General features: G+C 39.3%; 1 protein-coding gene across 7 annotated transcripts in view; it reads left to right on the top strand.

The window, feature by feature from the left end:
* Window positions 1–10,292, top strand: part of lingo2 (leucine rich repeat and Ig domain containing 2) — a 230,230-nt gene extending 219,938 nt beyond the window's left edge. For all 7 annotated transcript variants that reach the window (XM_083559794.1, XM_083559792.1, XM_083559797.1 and 4 more), the window contains one exon: window positions 7,258–10,292. In XM_083559794.1, coding sequence (XP_083415920.1) covers window positions 7,270–9,117 — 1,848 coding nt within the window. In that variant the 5' untranslated portion in view covers window positions 7,258–7,269 and the 3' untranslated portion in view covers window positions 9,118–10,292. The remainder of the gene's footprint in view (window positions 1–7,257) is intronic.
* Window positions 10,293–16,101: the final 5,809 nt, after the last annotated feature.

The raw sequence follows: 16,101 nt of genomic DNA, 5'->3' as shown, positions 1-16,101 counted from the left end.
TCTGCTGATCGGCCGGCCATTCTATTTCGAGCTTGGCGACGGTTTCCTGGTCGTGCCGTCACCCCGCCGGTGACGCCGTGCTTTCCATTGGACTGATTATAGACGTGATTCAGAGCCTGCACAGAGATGCGTTCCCAAAGCGTTCCGACACAGATCGAGTTCCTGAAGGGAAACCGTATGCAAATTATTTCCAGATGAATAATCCCCCCACATTAGCATGAATTTATTTTATCCATTTGTGGCTGGAGAACCGAGTTACAGACTCAGTGCCTCTTTTCTCACTGCCAGAGTGTAAAAATTCTCAGAGTTAAAGTTCAGAGTGTTTCAGAGACACATCAAACAAAGCCAGAGAACCTTGGAGTGGAGATACGGGTTTCAACCATTTCACAAAATGGCTTATGTCGCTTGATTGCACAGGGGCTGCGTCCGTTATCTAAAGCTTATCACCGGCTAAGCGAAAATAGCAGCAAGGTCCAGGAAGAGGGCTAAGCTCTGTTTTAATCTGACCCACAAAGCGTAGAACCTGGAAAAGTCAGTAGCTCCATGGCATCCTGAGCGTATGACTGATAATGCACCATGGGTTTTAGAAGTGTTTAGATAGTTGAGTGGCATTTCCTCCGGATAACAACACCAAAGTGTGAGAAAAAAGAGAAGTAAACAAACAGCTCTGGAGGAAAGGAACACTTGACATTTATGAGCATTGATGAAGTTCAGGGTCTGGTCTCCATTTCCACTCCTGGAATATCAAATTTGAGATATTTCCCAGTTATGATGTAGCAGTCTTGGTGGAAGGAGGATCAGGGAGTGAGGTCTGAGAATAGGGTTGTGTCAATTTTTCTCCTTTTTCTTTAACAAATCGTACATTCTGTACTTTTTACATGTGTTCTAAAAAAAACTGATGAGCATTCAAAGCACTTCACACTAAAACCTCTCACAGATGGCTACAATCAATACTCTCGCGAAACACACGGCCGCGCTCGTAACCAGGCAACTACAGTCCCTTAACCACAGCGCTCTGAATAACCATATTCACAGCTAAAGGTGAAACGAGGTCCAGCACTATGAGGCCAAAAAAAACTTCACTTTGAACCATCTGTGTGCTTGTTTTCCAGATGAAGGACATGAAACGAGAAATGGAATTATAAATGGTGAAATATTTGGCAAAAGTTTTTATCTGAAGCAGATGAAGGTTATGAGACTTGACATGCAACAAAGCAGCAATGGGATTTGAGCAAACAACCTTCTGATCTCTTTTTTCCAGTGACATGACATCATTGCTTTACCACCTGGTGTGTTCCATAACAGCAATCCCACCACTTCAACAGAGTGTGGTCTTCATTTTTACTTAAACTTCTGCAAGAAAGCAATTTGATCCTGAAGTGACTTCGTACAGAATGTTAAGACGTTGCACCAGAGGGAGAACCGAAGAACCTGTAATTATTTAGGCAGTTCTTTCAACATGCAGGTTCTCCAGTGCATAAGATCTCTAACACATGGTTCTGCCAACACACAGTTCTAACACAGTGTTCGTGTTTTGAACACTTTTTGGAGGATCTTTTTGTTGGAAGAACCCTGTGTTGTTACTGTGATGAAAGGAGCATGTGTATTGAACTGTGTTTAAGTGACTCTATGTGTTGGAGGAACCAAATTGTGGTGAAACTGTATGTTGAAGGAACTGTGTTAGAGAAACTATGTAGTGGAAAACTTGTGTGTTGTTAAAACTGTGTTTTTATGAAAAAATCTTGAAGGAACTTTGCATTGGAGGATTTATTTGTTAGAGAAACTGTGAAAAATAGTAACTTTGTTGTGGTGGAACAGCATGTTGAAGGACTTGTGTTTTAGAGGGTCAGTTTTTTAAAGGAACTACGTATTGGAGGAACTGTGTTTCAGAGGGTCAATTTATTAGAGGAACTGTGTGTTTAATGAGCTGTAAGAGAAATAATGTGTTCAGGAACTGAGTATTTGGGGACACAGGGGCTAAAAGATCCATGCTTTGTTGGAACTAAGCATGGACTGCAGAAACTGTGTGTTAGAGAAACTGCATGTTAGAAGAACTGTGTATTGGAGGAACTGTGTATTAGAGGAACTATATGACAGAGTAAACTTGTGTAATGGAGGAATAAATGAGCAACGGTCTATAACTGTACACTTACAGCATCTCTGTAATTTCCACATCCAATAAAATGGGCCATTAGCATGTATATAAAAGAGTGGGTGATATAAATATGATCGGCAGATCGACTTTAGTGACTCGTGTGGTCACGTGACTCACCCCAGTGTCACAGCTGAAAGTTTTGCAAGGAAAAAGAAGTGTTTATTTCAGGCTTTACTGCTGATTACTGTGTATTGCTGCATGGACTTTCTTGACCCCAGATGACCTCACTTTCACTAGCATCACTAGCGTGGTAAGACAATCACGAAACCTCCTCATTCGTGAAATTTCTGTGATGTGCATTTTCTCCACACTTTGAGTCCCAGAGAAAGAAAAAAAGACACCTCGAGCACTCGGGGCCGTTCATGTGACCCTGGAGCTGAGAGTACACAGCTCATGTGTAAAATATCTCAGTGTGGAATAAAACGGTGTTTGCGAACTTCACGGTGTTATTGCCTTGTTTTTATTTTCTCTTTTAATTCTGCTGGAAGAGGCTTGCAGTGTGTTAAATGGAGAGGAATGATAAATATTTATAGAGTCGAGTGAAGCTGTGAGAGTGTGTCTGAGACAATAACTCGGATTATTCTGCCCCAGCATTATTAGCCGTTATCGTTTTATTCCGATTTGCCCTGATGAAAACCTTTAATGGCTAAAGCGTGTATGTTTTTTAACTGTAACTATGACTGAATAGCCACTGGATATTAAAGGCTTTAAAATGCATTACCCTCCTGAGTGCCTCAAATTTCTTCAACAATTATCGTTTTATAGCTACTCCAACAGTGCTTCGTTTGCACTTCCACTCAAACTCTAGAAAAAAAAAAACTATTTGACTCTGAATTGACTGGTTTCTTTTCATGGATAATGAAAGGGGGGTTGTTATTACAGTCAGGATTCATGTTTGTATGTATTGGAAGAACATTGCAGAACAGCTGAAAAAACATATGCGATACAGAAACTGTTCAGTGAAAGAACTGTGTAGAAGAGATCAAGTGAGTTACACATTGTAAACCATGTTTTAGAGGAACTAACACTTGTGACTGTGTTTTAGAGTAATTGTGTGTTGGAGGAACTGTGTGTTTAAGGAGCCATGTATTCGAAGAACTTTGTATTGTAGGAACCATGTATTAGAGAAAGCCGTGCTTTGGAGGAACTCTGTGTTATAGAAGAACTAAGAGGAACTGTGCACTTGAAGAACCTGTGTATTGGAGGAACTGTGTTTTGAAGAAATTGTGTGCTCGAGGAAGTGTGTATTTCAGAGAAGCCATGCTTTTGTGTATTAGAAGAACTATGTATTGGAGGAACTTTGTATAGGAGGTACTTCTGTGTTCAAGAAACCATGTTTGGAAGAACTGTGTGTTGAAGCAACAGTATAGTGTCTGTTATCAGACGAAATGTTTTACTGTATCAATGGAATATCTTGGAGTATATTTGGAGTATAATTTATTCTGGCTGTTAAGGACAGAAATGATGATTACCTCTAACACACTGAAAAAGATGATCACACCTTTCCTAAGCAGTTCCTAAAAATCCAAGCCCAATAAATGTACTTAAATAAATAAAATATAAGGAATAAAATGCTTTTCCTGCAGCAAATATACTTGAGTGAGTGCACCAGGTTTCATGTTCGAAAATCCTCCAACATACTAACAAAGTGTAATCACATGAATATTTTCTGCTGATGCTCATATTAAAGAGGAAACTTTTTTAACATTGGAAATGGAGAGAAAACACCAGCAAATCTCGATCTTACTAGGCAAAATGTGAGTTTAGCCTGAGATGTGGGTGGGGCTTAAAACGTGACGATGAATTAAGGAAGTATGTGTATTTTAAATTCTAATAATAATATTAAAAGAAAAATAATATTGGCCATAATCACACACACACACACACACACACACAAAAGTTTTCTCTCTCACAGTACATTGCACGTCACGCATTTTAGGAAAAAGCATTACATTTGCAAGAAATACACTGCTAGTTAAAATGCATATAAAATAGTTCTTTTTGAGGAGCTTGTCAGCATGCTATTTGCTTCTGCATAATGAGTGTGTGCGTGTGTGTTTGTGTGTGTGTGTGTTTGTGTGTGTGTGTTTGTGTGTGCGTGTGTGCGTGTGTTTAAATGACAGCAAGATGTGTTTAGCACCTTCTGTTTTTTTCTAAATTTCTTTTCACTGCTTGGATAAATTTAGAGAACTGTGTGACACAAGATGAGTTGTTAAGTGTGTGTGTGTGTGTGTGTGTGTGTGTGTGTGTGTGTGTGTGTGTGTGTGTGTGTGTGTGTGTGTGTGTGTGCGCACGCTTAGCAATTGATATTTTTTATTATGCATTCATATGAAAGTTGATGAAAAGAGAATTTATTTATTCGCATGTAATTACAGCTGTGACAGAAAAGCTGAAGTGAAGGAGAAGCAGAACGTCACACTGTTACAGGAAACCACAGGCAGCTACACGGCGTAAAGTCACGACACGACTGCAGCCATATTAGTTTTTTCTCAAATTCTTACCACACAGTGTACTTTGGAGTCTTTGGGTTCAGAAGCATGAAATTTTCCCCTCACTTGAACTAGGAGAAACAAACCTGTTCACAAAGTCAACTCCATGAAGATCTTCTTTTTATGGTTTATAAGTGGGTGGAAGATCTTCTGCTATAAAGCTCCCACCCTAGTGAACACCTTTGGGATGAATGTGAATGTTGACTGCACTCCAGGCCTCCTCACCTTCTCACCTACTGTACATCAGTACCTGACTTTACTAAGACATTTTTGTGGCTGAATTAATGTCTACAAAATCTACACGAAATCTAGTGGAACATCTTCTCAGAAGAGTGGAGGTTATTATAGCAGCAAACTGAGACAAAATGTGGAATGGGAAGTTCACAAGAAGGAAATACCTTGTATAATAATATCTTATGGTCAGGTGTCCACAAACTTTCATGTGTATAATAAATTAACAGCCTTAATTGCCATAATATAAAACTATCAACGTGTTGACTTACATTCTAACGTCACTGCGCAGGAAATGGAACAAATCCTAGTTAAAAGAGTCCATGCACATGGTTTGGTGCCTTCATTCGTCTGGATTCTGTAGGAGCGCGTTTTACTCTGCAGCATGATGGAAATTAGACTGGGTGCAAAATCTATTGCTGTGTGTGTGTGTGTGTGTGTGTGTGTGTGTGTGTGTGTTTGTGTGTGTGTGTGTGTGTGTGTTTGTGTGTGTGTGTGTGTGTGTGTGTGTGTGTGTGTGTGTGTGTGTGTGTGTGTGTGTGTGTGTGTGTGCGCTTCTGCGATATGAAGCTCCTTTATCCTCATTCAGCCGACTTTACCCCATTTATGTTGAAATTTTACAATCGTATTAAGGAATATTTGTCTTCATTTTGTACGCATTTCAAAGGTATGCTAATATTACACACTTTTTTGGGAAAGTTTTCCTACCAACGTGTAGAAGCTCTAGTCTCTGCAAAGGAAATGCTTTTTTTTTTTTACAGATTTACAGAAAATGTTTTATTTAAGGGGTTGATTTTGAGTTTCCAGATTTAGCTGCCTGAAGAAATCCCTGGATATAGCACTAACAGTTCCGCAGCAATCACAATATGCATGATAAGTGTCTAGAAAATACTATTTATAGCTGGAAAAGTACAAAAAAGAAGTCTGAAAAAGAATTTCAATTTTTAGACCAGTAAAAAAAATATACTGGTATGTGAAGGAAAAAAAAAAAATTGTTTATGAAATATTTATCCAGTGACAACCGCACAATCACTTCAGAAATATTCACAATACTCCAAAACAATAGACTTCCATGTAGAAATTGCTTCAGGTTGTTCGATTTCGATACCGCTCGATTAGCTCCAGGTTATTGTTACATCACGAACTCTTACAAATTCAATACCTCTCCTACAAAAAGGCCTCCACATGACAACAAACCAGAAATACAAACAGCCAATGATCATCAGAAAGAAATCAAATTCATCTGCTGTTCCGTGCAACAGATCCCTGAATCCAATTTATTATCATTCTGCAGAATTAGCGTAGGAGGGCAAGTGCAAAACAAACAAATGAAATCAATAATAACACTACTACAAGAAGTTATTAGGCATTTTAAAACCTGACTGTTGTGGTTGGAAAAGCAAAAATAAAACACTACATGATCCATGGCGGTGCCCACATCTCTCCAGCTGATCGTTCCTCTACGTTTTTCTCTTAATCCTATACAAGATAGATAGATAGATAGATAGATAGATAGATAGATAGATAGATAGATAGATAGATAGATAGATAGATAGATAGATAGATAGATAGATAGACATCTCTTGTTTTTTCATGAGAATGCAGGGTTCCTCAGGGATCTCGCCAGGCTGTGATCCTTGTCTGCGATCATTCATTTGAGGTCCACATCAAAAAACAAAAAACAAAACCTCACCCGAGTTGGATGCAGGTTTCATTCCAACCAAACAAAGGCCACAACTGATAGACCATTGAGAATGAATATCTAAACAGGTGGGATCTGGTGTGGTTTAGTTGGAATGAAAATCTGCACCCACACCAGCCTTTTGTGGAAAAGATTGGACCCCCCCGGTTTAGTAAGACCCGTCCAGCCGTTCTGAGATCTTGAAAGTCGTGTGACAGTGAGTTGGTGTCCTGCAGGGATTCAGGGAAAGTTGTATTAAAGGGATTTCACACATCTATCAATTTGTATTAGATGAAGAAATTGGAATAAGGCAGGGTTCCGATGATGCATGATTCTCAGTCTCGTGAATTCTGAGCAGACTGAGAAAAAAAAGTCTCATGGCTGTGAATTCATGCAGAAATATGAATCAAACCTCGTTTTCATCTGAGGCTGTTCATTTGTGTTTGTGTTTGTCTCACATGAACTTGGTTCTCTGTGGAAATGCAAGATGCTTAAATGGTGCTGTATGAAGATGCTTTTAGAGTTGAACCAGTGGAGTCTGGATGTAATAGAGATTATGACTGTGTTTCTATTGGATCACTTTTTTGGGGGGAAAATCATGTAGCAAAACATTCTCTATAACCGATGTTCTACTTATATCTTGGGTGCATTATTGCATTTTCTGTGCACTAAAACTTTCTCTTCTTTGTGTCCTTTTGTAGAGTCATGACAGAATGGTGGACTGCCTGAGCCGAGTCATGTTGCACACAGCTATATCTTGCTGGCAGCCATTGCTGGGACTGGCCCTGGTGGCAGTCTTCTTAGGTTCTGCCCTTGCCTGCCCTTCTCGCTGCGAGTGCTCTGCCCAGAGTCGCTCCGTCATCTGCCATCGGAAACGTTATCCAACTATACCAGATGGCATTCCAATTGAAACACGTATCCTGGACCTCAGCAAGAATCGCATCCAGGCCATCAATCCGGACGACTTCTCTGTCTACCCACACGTTGAAGAGCTGGACCTGAGTGGCAACATCATTGCCTATGTAGAACCAGGAGCTTTCAACTTACTCTCTAGTTTACACACACTCAGTCTGAAGAGCAACCGCATCAAACTCTTGTCCCTGGGCGTGTTCACTGGGCTATCGAACCTCACCACGCTTGACATTAGTGACAATAAGATCGTCATTCTGGTTGATTACATGTTCCAGGATTTGCATAATCTTAAGTCATTAGATGTAGGAGACAATGAGCTGGTGTACATCTCACACCGAGCATTCAATGGCTTAGTTTCACTGGAGAGTCTGACACTGGAGCGCTGTAACCTGACCATGGTGCCGACGGATGCCCTGTCCCACCTTCACAACCTGGTGAGCTTGCATATGCGCTACCTTAGCATAAGCACCCTTCAACCTTACTCCTTCAAGAAACTATTCCGTCTAAGCCACCTGGAGATTGACAACTGGCCTTCACTGGATGTTTTCCCAGCAAACACTTTGCATGGCCTGAACCTCACTACGCTTTCTGTCACCAATACCAATCTGTCCACATTCCCCTACCAGGCCCTGCGTCACATGCCTTACCTCACACACCTAAATGTGTCCCACAGCCACATCCGCACTGTGGAAGGAGGTCTTCTGCAGGACCTGGTGCGTCTCCGTGAGCTGAGAATATCAGCAGCCCAGCTGGTGTCTGTGGAGCCCTATGCTTTCCAGGGTCTACGTTGGCTCAGACTTCTTGACGTGTCCCATAACAGGCTCCAAACTTTGGAGAGGGGTGTGTTCCACACTCCAGAGGCTCTGGAGGTGTTGGTCATCAATGACAATCCTCTCGTTTGCGACTGTCGACTCATGTGGCTGCTGCAAAAGCGGCACTCGATCTCATTTGGAGATGAGCAACCCGAATGCAATACTCCTGAGGGAATCCGCGGGCGCCCTTTCAAGGAATTCAAGGAAACCCTCTTGTCTTACTATGTGACCTGTACCAAGCCCAAGATCCGTGAGAACCGGACACAGCTGGTGTCAGTAGAAGAAGGGCAGCCTGCTCAGCTACACTGCAGTGCTGATGGGACTCCTCGCCCCATTATTTCCTGGGTCACGCCACGCCGCAGACATCTGACCACCCGGAGTCACGGAAGAGTAATGGTGCACAACAATGGCTCACTCAATATCAAGGCAGTGGAACTTCAAGATGGTGGCGTGTATGTCTGCGTGGCCTCCAACACAGCAGGAAATGACACGCTCATGGTTTCCTTGGCTGTTAAGAGTCTGGGCTCGCTTTATGCTAACAGGACCCAGTACTACATAGATCCTAACAGTACTACTGCCAACAGCACCAATTCCCCCAACACAACCTTTGGCCTCGATCTAAAAACTATCCTGGTTTCGACAGCAATGGGTTGCTTTACATTCCTTGGTGTTGTCCTGTTCTGTTTTCTGCTCCTGTTTGTATGGAGTCGGGGCAAAGGAAAGCACAAAAACAACATCGATATAGAGTACGTGCCACGCTCCAAGTCCAATGAGGCCTCGCCCGAGGAAGCAGAACAGACCTCTGGTCCTCGACGCTTTAACATGAAAATGATTTAAGTGGATTTAATGGAACACCAGTGGGAATTTATGCACACAGACCCAATAATGGGACTGGCTTTGTCAGGATGTACACATGCCCTTGACACAAACCCCATGCGGATGTTTTCCTGAACTCTATTGGGGAAAAAATGCGTGAAAAAGTGTCTCAATAATGAACTATTTTAAATTTTTATGAATCCCTCTTAGTAAGAGGATGCATTCAAAGACACTTTAAAAAAAAGAATTGTGTACAGGACAGATTTGTAAAAATTCAAGTATTACCCTTATTTGTTGGCTCGCAAAAATTTGGCCTTCTCACTTCTCCAGACCTGACAAACCACAAAACTGTTTCCCTTCTCCACTGCAAACACATATATGTACGTAATACTTAATTATGTATGTGTATGTTAACACGTTAGTCACTTCCTATTATTTGCAATTTCACAAGGTGCAATGTCAACCAGTCTCACCATTCCTCTCGCTGTCGGAGAAACCATGGCCCTTCCCTAAAACTGTTCATGAACCGAGGACAAAGGGCTTGTGTGGCATTCAAATGTTAACCCTGAGAATGTGTGTGCTGTCGCTCTAACCCCAAATTATACAGTAATACTATATTTGTTTATAATAATGAAAAATGTTAAAAATATATGACATTATTAATAAAAAAAAAAAGCCCATTGACTTTAAAATGCATAATACAAGGTGAATAAGTGAAGATTTCAAAGTAAAAAAAAATAAAATAAAAATACACTGAGTTGCCTTTTTAATAGATACTACATTGGTATATTTAATAAATCTGCACCTCAGTGTATAAAAACAGTATATACACACTGAGTTGACCGTTTATTAGAGATCTAGGATCCTAAAAAATCTACCGACTCAGTGTGATGACTTTTAAATCTACTTATTTTGCATTTGTTTACATTTGTACATGGACTATTTCTGTCCTAATTTTGTCTTTCCTTTGATCTTAATGCTAACCTGATGAGTTCATGTCCATCCACAGTGTAATCATCTGATTTTTTTTCCTTTTTCACTTTTCTTTTGTATTTTTTTGTCCCCAATTAACAAAATTTGGGATTTGTTGTGGTAGTTTCTCATTTTGTTGTTGAATCATTTAGATTGTAAAGAGTTTAAAGAAAAAAAAACACAGGAAAAATACATGTATGTGGAATAAAGAATATTGATTTGTATTTTGAGGTTTCATATTATTAATTATTGTGATTATATGGATGCTGAAGACCTTCTGAAAAACTCTGAATGTCAGTTTAAATAATTAAATAAAACTTTAATTTCCTTATAAGGCCCAAAATACAATGAGAAACATTTCTGCGATGTTGTGATCATGCTTTAAATGTTTTTTTTTTTTTTTCCTACATGAGCCATTACATTTACCCAAATATCTTTTGATATAAATTATGTCCAATGGATCTCTTGAAAGTCCTGTTTAAATTATTATCAGCAAGAGGTTTGGCTAATCAGGATAATTCTAGACTTATTTAATAAAAAAATAGGGGTGGGGTGTTCTAGGTGTCTACAGTTTACCCTGAGCATGATTTCAACCTGCTGAACTCAGAAAGAAAAAAATCTCCACAGGAGTTATATTTCAGACAGCACTCTTTGGGAAGTGGCTGTTATCGGAATAAGGATCTCATGAAAAGCTGTTAACCTTCTGACATCAGTGAAATGAGCAGGTTGGATATTGGAGACACCACAAATACAAGATCCAAGAACATTTGCAAAGTTTTTATCGATGCACAGCTGCACCGGAATCTATAAAAATGTATAAGAGCTTTTTCTTAAGATATGTCAATATTCAAATGGTAAAAAGAAAGATTGAAAAAGTGAGGGCTTCTCAGGCCATGCAATCACAAACACACACACACACACACACACACACACACACACACACACACACACACACACACACATATATATACACACACACATACACACACAGATGCAGAGTGAACTCTTCTACTCACAGGGACCAAAGGAAATGATGAGCTTTGTGGGTCAGCGATGGTCATTTTTAACTTGTGTCCTAAGGGAATATTGTCACATACAGTTCGAATCACACACACACACACACACACACACACACACACACACACACACACACACACACACACACACACACACACACGTTTAAAAGAACCAGAAATTGTGTGTGATATTTGTGTTATACTGTTATATGTGTTTAACTTGAGCCAGAGTTAAATATATACTGACATTTATAAACAAGCTATTTTTATGTGTCTATACATAGAATTAACACTAATAAAAATATTAGCATATAAGGTACTAAGTGTAACAGCATATCTGAGTTATGGGTAACATGATAACAAGGTGTGGACCAGGAGACCTGGAGCTAATGTTGTCCCGAAACTTAACACAAACAAAAACTTTGTATTTGTCTTCATTCATTTGATACATCTGTGTTAAACATCATATATTTTTAATGCTAAAACAATTCAAAGCACTCTAGACAGAGAGTGTATCCAATCGATGGAGGAAAAAAGACAAAAAAACAGAGAATAATGGAGGGAAAAAGAGAAGGATGGAGCGGTGAAGAGCGTTTATGCTGCATTGCTTGTGTGCAGTAAGGGATTCGACATGTTCCAGTTCCTATGGTAACAATCTCACTTGCATCATAAGTCATTGGAAAGTGTGTTCGTGTTTTTGGAGTGTGTGTACAGCCAGAAGGCTGCTCATTAGCCTGCATAATTCATTAGAGGAATAGCCCATAGGAGTGTGTTAGTCGTAACTAGCGTCTGTGAATAATATTTGAGAAAGAACATTTAGACATTTTCCTTGTATTTATTAATTTATTCGACAAGTCGTGTTCGTAAAGGGGGATCTGAGAACTCTGCTTTTCTGTTCTTTTATTCTTCAGGATTGTGGTTATTTATGAAAGGTCCTGGAGGTAATTGTACACAGCAATACTTACTAATGGTACTAGAAGTAATAGATAACAAGCTAAAGAGTACCAGACATGACATAATAATAGACTGTATGGAGAAAAGTATTGTGACACCTGAAATCTCCAGCCATATGTGCTTCTTCACCAAACCCCAAAACAAATGCGTTGAACATCAATGGACGTGAATGAATGTAAACGCTGAGTTCAAATCCCAGCACTATCAAACTGCCACTGCTGGGCCCCTGAGCAAGGCCCTTAACCTTAACCTTAACTGCTCAGTGTATAATTAAGATAATTGTAAGCGGCTCTAGATAAAGGTGTCTGCCAACTGCTCAAAATGTATAGATGAGTACATAATTAGGTTTTGAAAGTAACAAGGTAGGACGTTTTAGGAGTAATGGCATATTGAAAACTGCTACGGTTTGAAAAAATCCACAGCCCCATGGTTGGGGCCCCTTCTACAGGCTAACTGAGTGCTAAAAGTGAACAAATAATCCCCATAAAGTTTAACCACCCCACCACCAGCTCTACCACACAGCCCCCCAGAACTGGCCCACCCACCACATCCCAGGAAGCACCTCAAGTATATTACCAAGTTTTTGTTAATGCCTTTGATGTTTTGATCTTTGCTCCTTACATTTCAGCTCGATGAGACGCCATGTTTTACTTCATCAAAGCGGATTTTTGTTCTGGTGCTAAAATAAATCTCTTCCTCTAAGGTGTAAATAATTTGATGGTAATGTGTTTCCCCTCCAACTGTCAGGACTTTTTTACAGCTGAAGTCAATAATTGAAAAGCGTTTTTTTTTTTTTCCAACAAAAGTGCTTTTTTTCCGATGGCAATGTTGAAAACTGGTAAAAATATGACTTTTTTTTCCATCTGTTAAGATGACAAGCCTCTGCTTTAGCATCGTTTTCCCTTTTGGTCTTGAGTTTGAGAGAAAGAAAAGACGTCATTGTGGCATGATTCAGAAACCAAATGCTCCAAGAGAAATGTTCCTTCCTCTACTTCTACTCACTAATTTAGTTTTTATCTAAAGTCTATCCTTTACCACATGGTTAGTTCCTGTTCTACTATTTTAATGAGCTACAACACAATTCAAGCTTTTGGACATGCTGGGATTAGAACTCACAAAGTTCTGAAGACCAGCAAAGAATCTTTACCACTGATCAGCTATTTCTCCTATTAAGATCTTCAAATATCACAGGGTTATAGCCTGTAGTAGTGATGATAGTCATTATTGTCTAACTTAATATAGAGGCAGCGTTTTATCTCAGAGATCCCGAATGTAGCTTTGATAATGCCGCGGTAAATCCTTTACGAAAACAAGATGAAAAGATATTTTCTGAGAACCTTCTTCACAGACTTCGAACAATCTGATGATTATCAGCGAGAACGCTGCATTTGCCCACACATGGACTCTTCGGTTCTTCTGCTTTCAAGGACATTGTCTTTTTATGGATTTGAATTCATTCTTATCCAATGATAAGGGAATTGATTTAGATCCTGAGATAGCGGCTGTGTGGAGAGATGTGGTAGAGGGGTATTGACCCATGAGCTGCTAACCGAGAAAAACACTGAAAAAAAAAACCTCAAAAACATTTGTTCGAATTTGGATTTTTGGATGTTCAAGTAAAAGGATAAATTTTCCCTGCGATGTGAAACATGCGAGCGTGGCGTCTCCGCTGGATTCAATCAGATCACTAACAGAATTTGAAAAGTTCACTCTGTCAGGCCGGGTCCGCTCGAGCGTGGCCTCGTTCTTGTTCTCGATGGCTTATTGGAGATTTCTGCTTTTGCACTTAAACTCCTCCATGGTCCTTCCATCCGTCTTTATTTGGCAGTGGCAGGGGAGCGTAAGCATTCCACTGAGAGCTCAAACCAAGCTATACAAATTGCATAGCGACTCGTCATGCTGCACGACATGTTCCCGTCAGCCGTCAGGTCTCTCCAACGTCTCCACAAACAAGTCGACTGAAGTGTGAAGTGCACTGCCATTTAAATCAAAGACAAAGCACAAGTGTGTCTCGAACTCACACACTTTCTACAGGTTCATATTTAATGCATTTAACAGCCAAAAAACACAGACTTTTGCTAAACAGACTGATCGTCAATGGAACATGGGTAATAAAAAAAAAATATCTATATATTCAAAGTATAAATATAAATCAGTCTGGATCAGTGTCATTAATCATAAACACAATATGCATGAAAAATATCATAAACTAATAATTACACTGAATTAATTATAACAAATTCATTACAATTATTTGTATTCAATAAAATTATAAATATCAATAAATATCAATACTAATGAAATAACAAACCTTTTTCATTCCTATAAAGCGAATTATTTATTGCTGCAAAATGGCAATGGATTTGTGCAAACTTAAATTAAACAATTAATTTTATCTGATTTAATTACATTTATTAAATATAATTAAAAAGAATGTAAATATGAATTAAAATGTAATCAAACACAAAATGTTTTCCTTTTTGTTCAGCATGCATCTGACCTTAAACATTTTTCTTGGCAAAACATCATAAAAATTGTGTGTGTGTGTGTGTGTGTGTGTGTGTGTGTGTGTGTGTGTGTGTGTGTGTGTGTGTGTGTGTGTGTGTGTGTGTGTGTGTGTGTGTACTGTTCTGCAGGCTGGTGGTGTTATGGCCGGTAGCACGAGACATACTCCATCCATAAAGTGTATTTGATCTCTGTTCAGTTCCTCTATGTTTTACTACACACACACACACACACACACACACACACACACACACACACACACACATATACACTGCTCTGCACTTATACTTATAGTGCTGGCATGGTGCTCATGTGCCCTGCTGTATTTATTGGAAATGAAACAGTGAGCAGTGATCTGGGGATTAATCCTCGGCCAGAGTGCATCAATAATGCAGCTCCTTACTCAGGCCTGATCTCAGAGATCTCTGAGAAGAACTCTTTAAGTAGACAAATTCGGCATATTAGACAATATGCATGTGCATGTGACCTTCTTTTGAGTTTCCTCCAGGTTTTCTTCCACCTACCCATAGGTGGATTTACAGCAACACAGCTCCCCCTGTTCCCCCTGAGCTGTATGAATATTATACACAATCTGTATGGTTCATGGGTATGGCTTTGTTATCATTTTTGTTTAAGTAGCTATATATACAGTGTATACTGCAGGGAAATTTTAGGATTCGAAACAAGCTCACACTGGTTGCAAACAATTGCCCACGCCCCAGGGTTGCCAACTCCCAGCTCCAAGATTTACCCTTTCCCTGCAACACCCTGTATTTATCCCTTCAAATGCCAACAATCATCATTGTAAATATTGTTTGGTTAATTTACACCATGTGTTCAAACAAAATCTGTTATCAGATCAGATCAATTAGCAAATCAAGCTATTAGCACTATTTATATTTAATGACCATGTTCTAAATTTTTTGAAGGAATCAAACTGACGGTTTTAATCATTTACCATTATTGAGAATATTGTCACACATGTAAAACCATCTGCTGCAAGTTACTGTCCACTTTCCGTATTTTAAATTAATTTGCTTGTGGTTTAAGTACATCGGATTGTCGATGACATATTCTATATTTTTACATTATAACAAATATACCTGCATCATAAACCCAAAATAAACTACTGCTCATGCCAAAGAGACAGGATGTCCAAAGCCTATACACCGTGACTCAACGGAGACTCTGAACTATTTCCGATTTCAGAGCCAGGGTTTCTCTTTACTCAATTTTTGGACTCATGGTGTATCATCAAGTCACATGACTGAGTACCTTAGGAAAGTTGTTTTTAAACTCTATCTATCTATCTATCTATCTATCTATCTATCTATCTATCTATCTATCTATCTATCTATCTATCTATCTATCTATCTATCTATCTATCTATCTATCTATCTATCTATCTACAACAATACCAGTAAATGAATGTATAGTAAATGTTCTATTAAATCCTCCAAGCCATTAGGGGGCATCATAATTTTTCTTTTTTTTTTATGTTCTGGAAAATCCTTGAGCAATGTTAAATGAAAACGTGTCTGCATTCCAGTTCACACAC

Source organism: Silurus aristotelis (assembly GCF_946808225.1).
Source record: "Silurus aristotelis genome assembly, chromosome: 14".
Lineage (NCBI taxonomy): Eukaryota > Metazoa > Chordata > Actinopteri > Siluriformes > Siluridae > Silurus > Silurus aristotelis.
Note: the sequence above shows the minus strand (reverse complement) of the source record. Positions and strands in the feature narration are given on the sequence as shown.